At 31.8% G+C, this 8,551-nt stretch overlaps 1 protein-coding gene across 1 annotated transcript; it reads left to right on the top strand.

The window, feature by feature from the left end:
* Positions 1 to 387: 387 nt before the first annotated feature.
* Positions 388 to 5,556, top strand: LOC104903529 (protein trichome birefringence-like 43). The gene is made up of 4 exons (XM_010691571.4): positions 388 to 1,081; positions 1,779 to 1,962; positions 2,074 to 2,261; positions 4,682 to 5,556. Exons 1-4 carry the CDS (start codon positions 522 to 524, stop codon positions 5,187 to 5,189), a joined length of 1,440 nt encoding a protein of 479 aa, XP_010689873.2. The 5' UTR covers positions 388 to 521; the 3' UTR covers positions 5,190 to 5,556.
* Positions 5,557 to 8,551: the final 2,995 nt, after the last annotated feature.

Below are 8,551 nucleotides of genomic sequence, written 5' to 3' on the forward strand. Positions count from 1 at the left end.
AATACACTACATAAATAAGAAAAAAGGATTGATTGACTCAAAGTCGGAGTCGGATTTGGATGTCGGATTATTTTATGAGATCCGACTCCGACCCTCCTCCGACTCGGAGTCGGATTTTTTAAATGGAGTCGGAGTCGGATTATTTTTTTTGTCGGAGTCAACTCGGATTTTTTCCTTCGGATCGGAGCAGACTAGGGTCGGATTCGGACTGGATTGTCATCCCTAGCCTAGTAACCTTGTAGAGTTAGCCTTCGGTCTGACTTAATTTCCTAATAAAAAAAAAAACAAAAGATTTATTATTACGGAAATTTATACATTGACACGACGTTAGCACGTGATCTCATCTAGATACAACTTATAAAAACGGAGACGGTAGTAAAGATATTTCTTCAATATTTGCTCCACCAATCGCCATGCAAGTAATATCACATAAACTAGCCAGTAGTAGTACCAGTACTAGAAACATTACCTGCACAATACTGCAGCCACAAGAGCAAATTAAACTCATAGCTAACTAACTCATGGAGTTGAGTTCCACCATCACTGCAACGTGGAAAGTCTGCGTAATAGGGAGCTTACTAGGCTGCTTGGTGCTTCTCCTCCTCAACCAAGATAACCAAAATATAACTCTCTTGGCCGTTACAAACACTGCGCTAGAATTCGCTGCGCCGCTACCTCAACCCGATGCAGTGAATACAATCCTAAATCCAACTCATGAGCCTTCTATATTTAGTAATTCCACTAGTCCGCCACCTATAGCTATGGCTAGCATGGTTTCCGAGCCTCCGCAGCTTTCTAATTATAGCAAATTTAATGGCATAGAGAAGCCAAAAGAAATTTATCACACAGAGAAACCGAATGTAATACTAAATGTTTCTAAGGTTGAAAAGCCAAAAAAGAAGATTCAAAAGAAGTGTAATATGTTTGATGGAAGGTGGGTTTACAAGCCAGAATCAAAGCCTAGTTATATTGTACAGAATTGTCCATTTCTTGAGGAGAAGATGAGCTGCCAAAGGAATGGAAGGCCTGATTTTGAGTACGAAAAGTGGATATGGGAGGCTACAGATTGTGATATACCAATGTAAGTATGTTGCCTTGTACATAATTATTCTTACTAATTACTCTATTTATCAATTTGTTTCAATATGAAACATCCAAGGTTTTAGTTTCAAATTTCATAGAATTTTGTTGAATATATCAATATTAACATAAAAAAATTATTGCAAGTTTAAAGTAAAAACTATTTGATTTATGTTTCTTATATAAGGAGGGAAGACAAATTAACTCGCGAAATTCGACTTATTCAATTCTTGACTATTATTTTTAAAACAAAGACTAAAGAAAAAATAGTGGAGGTATATACAACTCGCATAACATCTATGATTGAATATAAAAAAACAGCATATATAGTGCTATGGTATCTGGGCAATGAAAAATAAAGTTACTCCCAAAAAATGTAAAATTAAGACGCACTATGTATACTTAAGATATCAAGCATATGAAACATATTTTTGCATTTTGTTTAAGTTATTCATGGGGAAAAAAAAATTCTCTTAGTAATAACAAATGGTTATTAGAGTGACGTTTGATCTTAAAGTATTACTATGAAAATGTTACTTCTATTTATATTAAATAATATCTAAAATTTGAGCTAAAAATTAAATTGTTGGATGTCCTCTAGTATAAAACGAAAAGAGTAGCATATATACGGAGTATTTTTATTTCTACTACAAATTTACATGATTTATATATGTGGACAATTTCTACACGTGAACTAGGCTAAATGGAACAGACATGGTGGAAAGGTTTAGAAACAAGAGGGTGGTCTTAGTAGGAGACTCATTAAATCGAAACATGTGGGAATCTCTTGCTTGCATTCTCTATTCATCTATTCCGAATGCCTCAACAAAAGTTGAAGTTCATTCTGATATCAAGGTGCTCAAAACCTTCTTCAAGGCAAAGGTATAGCACTTAATTTAATTCTAATTTTACATATTTACTTGTTTGTACGTATGGTAAATATTGGGACGATTTCTTTTAGTAAATTTCCGTCTTTGTTTTTTTATTTTGCAGGAGGAATATAATTTTACAGTTGATTTTTTTTGGAGTCCATTTTTGGTAGAACTCAACAAAAACCATTCAAGTGGGAAAAAAGTTCTTGTGCTGGATAAGCTCTCATCCAACTCCGAGTTATGGCCTGAGGCTGATATTATGTTGTTTAACTCGGGACACTGGTGGGCTCAAACCGGCAGTAAGAGAGCGTAAGTGCAGCTAATTAATCAAACTCTTTTCTTTCTTTGCTATAACCAATTTTAAGTTAAAAAAATATATATATTTTAAGGTAGGCATTATCATAATCCTCAACAAACACGACAAATATATCATATAATACTTTCGATTCCTACAAAGTTAATCTTAGGGTTCGTTTGGTTCACTATTTTTGGGTTTCAATAAACAGAATTAATTACCGATTTCCTTTTTTCTTGTTTAGTTCAACCTCTCATCAATCCATTGCCATTACTTGATAGTAATGAATTCTCCCAATTTGTTACCTTTACTCCCCCTCAAGTAACAAAATTCATTATTTGAAGTTAATGGTTACTCTTCATTTCCATTCCTTGGCTTGAACCAAACATTCAATAGAGGTAGCCATCTTCGTTACCATTCCTCTTTTTTTTATATTTATTCCCTTTCCATTCCATATCTCGAACCAAACAACCCCTTAAAATATTAAGATTTTACTTCTCAATTGTCTAAGATCAATTAATCCCTCATTATCGAATCGCCTAATTCTTTTTATTGTTCTATTCTAGCACTTTTCATAAATGACAAACAAGTGATTTGGCATGGATTAGAGTTTTGCTAACATTTTATTTATGTGTGCCCCATCCGGCACATTTCCTTTTTCTTGTATGTTTGCCCTTTAGCTATATTCTTATTTTATCTTTTCTTTAGGGGAATATTCTTATTATATCTCTATATCTATTAATATAATTTTTAGTTTTATAAACTACAAATTACAACAAGTTGATTATTCTAGTCATTCCTAAATGGGAAACTGAATATATGGAATGAAGAAATATAAATAAAATCATAAAATCAGATGTGGTTATATATGGATATAATTTTAACTTGAGAGTTAGATATCACTCTCGTAACACTACTTAATTATTAAGCTAACCAGGATCACAGAAAAAAAAAGCGTGTTATAAAAGTCAATAAAACAGAAATAATGTATCATCAAAATAAGACATGTACATTTATTTACTCAAGCATATATTATTATAATAGCAACCCCTCTTACCAACTCTCTCACCTGCTACTGTAAAAGCAGTAATGGAACATGTACCAGTATTTTCACGTTTCTTTTATTTGGGTTGAAAAACGATCACTGCATACTTTATTCTTCTATCATTAAACCATCAAGGTATCAAATTAGGGGTTAGCTAAAGATAAATTGTAAAAGTTGTAAAGATTAGATAAAAGTAAGATGAAAAAAGAAACTAAAATATATAATGTGACCCTTCCACAAGATACCAACTAACCTGATTCATTTTTCACAATTTAAAGTATTTCATCACATGCATATATATACAACCTATATTATTGCCTAAATATTAGTTCCAACCCCTATTCTAATAATACAGGAGGTTGTTTGACAATTGAAGTTTTAGAGTAAAAAGAGAATTTTGGATCAATTTTAGAGTTTTGACTAATTAAAATCTCTAAAAGAGATGCTTGGTATAAGAGAATTTTAGAGATAGTTTTGGAATAAAAACTCTCAAAATGAAAAAGCTCCTCACTTGTTCAATGACTCTTATGCCCCTAATAATAATACTATTCATGTGTATTAAAATGTTTATAAATATCATTTCACACAAACAAATGGCAATAAGCATTTAACAATCGGTTAACTGTTACCAAACACGTTTATAAAAAGAAGTTGTGAAATCAGCAGTCAAATCTGTTTAAAAAAAAATTAAAACTCTAACAGTAAACTCTAAACTCTAACAGCTAAACTTTAAACTATATTTATCAGACAAGGCCAATAAGGACTTAACTTTATGACGCTTATAATAACACCCGTCAAACTTGTGTCCGAAAGAGCATAAAATTCATCTAATTGCTCTCTCACGGTGATCAACAAGTTTAGAACTGTAGACGTAAACTTATATTTACTATGCATTTAGGCTCCGTTTGGTAGGGCGTAAAACGTTTTCCCGGAAAACTGTTTTCCTCTATTCTCAGTTTTACATTATTTGGTTGGCAAAAGAGTGTAAAACCATTTTCCCTTGGGGTAAAATTACTCTCCCAAGGATGGAAAACCATTTTCCTTTCAAAATGAAGGGAAAACTATTTTCCTTCTCCTCTTGTACACTCCTCTCACTACCTCCTTACTTTCCCTTTCATTTTCCTTTCATTTCATTATTTTTTTTACATCGAACCAAACAACGGAAAACTAATTTTGGAATTGTGTTTTCCATTGTAAATTGTTTTCCATGAAAATCATTTTACACTGAAAATATTTTACGCCCTACCAAACGGAGCCTTAATGTAGTAGTCAATTACAATGCAGATTGGAGAAAAGGAAGTATATCTTCCAACTCCATTTGTAATAAGTGCATTTTCAGCGGTATTTATAGTAAGTACTAAAATCAGCACTCCCTCACCAATATTTCAGCTGGGACATGTACGAGTACAAAGGAAAGCTAATAAAGGATATGCCACTACACATAGCCTATAAACGGGCAATGAATACATGGGCAAAATGGATTGAAAAAAAGGTCGATTCAACAAAAACAGCTCTTTTCTTTAGGAGTGTTTCAGCTGAACACAAAGCTCCACAATACAATCAAGCGTGCCAGTATAAGACCAAACCTATCATGGATGAATCCTACAGAAACCTATTTCCAAAAAAATTGATTCCCACTATCGAGAGTGTGATCAAAGGGATGAAATCACAAGTGAAGTACTTGAATATTACCAAATTGTCCGGGTATAGAATAGATGCACATCCGTCAATTTACAGATACAACGACTGGAAGATTCGTGCGAAAAAAGATATTCGTACTCTTACAGCTTACGCAGATTGTGGGCACTGGTGCCTCCCTGGGATACCAGATACTTGGAACAGATTGTTTTATGCTTCTCTCTACTTTGATACTTTTGACGTATCATCTAATTCTTAAGATATAATTGTGATATGCTACTAATTGTGGTTTCTCGGAAAATTGAAGAAAACATTAATCTATATGAAGAATTAAAAACCCGGACCCAGTTGGTATATGCAAAATGCAAGTATTGTGGATAGACTATGTAGATTTGTGGATTCATACTAGTTTCGATATTTTGAGGTTACTTAATATGAAATGGTTTCACATTGCTTAATCATTAGTCGTTTAAATTAAGCCATGGAAATGATAGTTAATTAGACAATAAAAAAGAAAACTTGTATTAACATGTAACCTACCATTTATAAATATTAACCTTATATGCATGCAATGCATACGTGCGAAATCATATAAATAGTAACGGATTATTGTATGATTTTTACAAGGATTTGACGTATTTTATTATAACTCATTTGCGACCATTATTGTTGTATATTGTTGCTTAAATTTTATTTTTGTTAAATGCTATACTCCCTCTGTTTTTTATCGTTCTCACTTGGAATCTTGACACTATTCATATTTAGAAAAAATATTTTCATTTTTTGTCAATTATAAGAAAAAAGTAGTCATTTGTGGTCTTGTTTGATTCGTCTCAATTAGTACTTTATTAATATTCAATCGTTATAATTTTACTAATATAAAATGGAAGATATTTAAGTTTAAAGATGTGCATTCAGAGACACACACAGAAAAGTGAAAAAGATAAAAAACAGAGGGTGTATTTTGTAACTCTATTATATTATTTAGTCTAACTATTTTAGTGTTTTATTTCCATTTTATTTTATATCCATATGATTATCAATTTTGTTTTTTTTTTATAGGCGGTGACTTTTATCATAAAATATTTGTACATATGTATAATACGTTTATGCTAATTTTTGCATTATTAAAATTTATTTACTTATATGCAAAACAATATAAGCTTGATTTTTTAATATGAAATAAAGTCATGAATCATGAACAACAATCAGTCCCATGAAAAGCATAATATACCATAAAGCACGTCCATTATGATATACTACTATAAAAACAAACAAAGTGCAAAAGACAATAATAGTGAGCTATTTATCAGTTATTTAAGTTGAGAACATTAAATTTGTTTTAAAAGTGAAATATCCGGCGTTTGGTATGTGCATAATCTATCAATATTAGTCTGGTTCTATTGAAGTGTCACAACTAAAATTTAGAAATATTAGAAGAAATATAAGAAAGAAAAAGATTATCGGTTGCAGAGCTAAAGTATGTGTAAAAAGAAAATTCTGAACATTTAACAATAAATGTATTGGTTACTGTATTTTGTAACAAAGATTAGGAAATGTTGGTATTTATTTATTCAAAGTATTTATTTTGGTTTTTCAGAACTCTTGATATAAGTAGTAAATCATGTAAATATGTATATCTATTCTATAAAGAAAGTATCAAATAAATAAAACACAAATTGTTAGTCATATTCTTTAGATTAGCTCGTCACTTTATCTCATTTCTCTTTCTACCACTTATTCCATTTTCCGTTACCATTATTCCATTTTCCGTTACCATTAATCACTCCATCTCGATCAATTTTTTTGCTTTTACAATCTTCCTTTGTCAGTAAACAATTGAAAGATGAAACACTTATCCTATTATATATTCCTTCTTTTTTCAAGATTTACTGTCATTATTTTACACACCACTTATTTCATTATTCCATATTTATTGCAGCTTTATTGCAATTATAATCCCTACCGCACCTCTTCTTGATTTTTATTTTCTTACTTAAATTTCTCCAATTTTACTAATCAAGGTCGAAGTCTTTGAGATTTTTTTATTAACAATAGGTTCATTTTACTTGATCAATAATGTATTAAACTTTGCGAACTTCATCAAAACTTCAATAATAATGGATAACATTATTACTAATAGTATGTACGTATTCCCATTATGCGTAAATTTCAGTTCAGATGCACAATAATGGAGTTACATGTCATCCACTTTTCCAAACCCACAAACCCTTCCTTGTATGTGTAAGTTTGAGTTCATTTACTTTTTGCAATTAAATAATGCTATTTCGTAAATAAACTATTTACTTGTAATTGAATAATTCTAACAAACACCTCATATGATTATGCTTTTTGTTGCTCTCGGTATTAGACTATCTGAGCAATTACCATGTTTGTCATTGGTGTCTCCGTTCTCCCTGTTTCCTAAATAAAATCACACAACAAATTAATGTTAGAGCAATTATATGAATAGTTCATATATCAAAAATAAAAGAAAAAATTCACAGTAATAATCCCAACTATTGAACATCTTCCATAATTAATCCTAACTATGAGTTATTTTTGTGTAATCCAATTCATAACCTAATCAATCCAAAAATGCTCCCCATTAACCTGGAACTTGTTGATCCGGTAAAATTTACCTTCCCTCCAAAACTATACAGAGAGTTAATGAGCGTGCTTTTCTCGCCCTATTCTAGACAATTGATGTTATTCACCATCATCCACCACCATGAATGTTCTGCTATAAAACTCACTCAAATCTTCTTCTTTTTCTTCTTTAACACATCGCAAGTTGAAGGTGATTGGAATTGTGTGTGCTACTCAAGGTTATTCTGCCATTGTAGGTAAGTAAAGTTCAATTTTTTTTATTCTTCTTAAAGTGTTGAACTTTGAATTTTGCGCACCAAAACTCTCTGAATTTTGTTGTTTTCCTTTGTTAAATTTGGTGTGTTATTTAATTTCTAGGTTTAGTTGATAATTATTTCCTGTACAACTATTTGTATAAGGATGTGGCATGGTGTTCAATTTAAGAAGAATAAATACATAAACTTGGAATTTGTGGGAGGGGGTGCTCGGACTTTTCGGGTGGATGCAGGTGAATTGTGTTAGTTTTATTTTGAGGAATTGGCTAACAAGTGTGGCAAATAATCTAGTATTTCTGAGATCTACTATTTGAAACCCCCCCCCCCCATTATGAATCATTTGAGAAGGGTTTGAATAGGGTGTATAATGACTCAGAGGTTAGGACTATGATAGAAATTGTGCTTAAAAACAGGTGCATGTACTGATTGCTATGTAGTTCATGGGGTAGATACAACAAAAGTAATTCTTCAAACTGAAGAGGAGAGACACAAAGCCAAACTAAGGTCTCAACTGTAAGTGAAGGAAGGGGTATTAGACCTAAAAAACTTACCCCTATTAGAGGTGGGAAGAAAGGGCATAAAAGTATAGTTGTCCCAGAAACACAAAAGGTTACCCCAACAATAGAACCATTCAGCAACTTAGAAAGAATCCTTCACTTTACCCAAGCAGAATCTACTGCCACACAAGAAAATGAACCGCGGCTCACTCATGTTGACTCACCTACCATGGATAACACCTTCACAGGGACTATATTAA

This window comes from Beta vulgaris, chromosome 9 (genome assembly GCF_026745355.1).
Source record: "Beta vulgaris subsp. vulgaris cultivar EL10 chromosome 9, EL10.2, whole genome shotgun sequence".
Classification (NCBI taxonomy): domain Eukaryota; kingdom Viridiplantae; phylum Streptophyta; class Magnoliopsida; order Caryophyllales; family Amaranthaceae; genus Beta; species Beta vulgaris.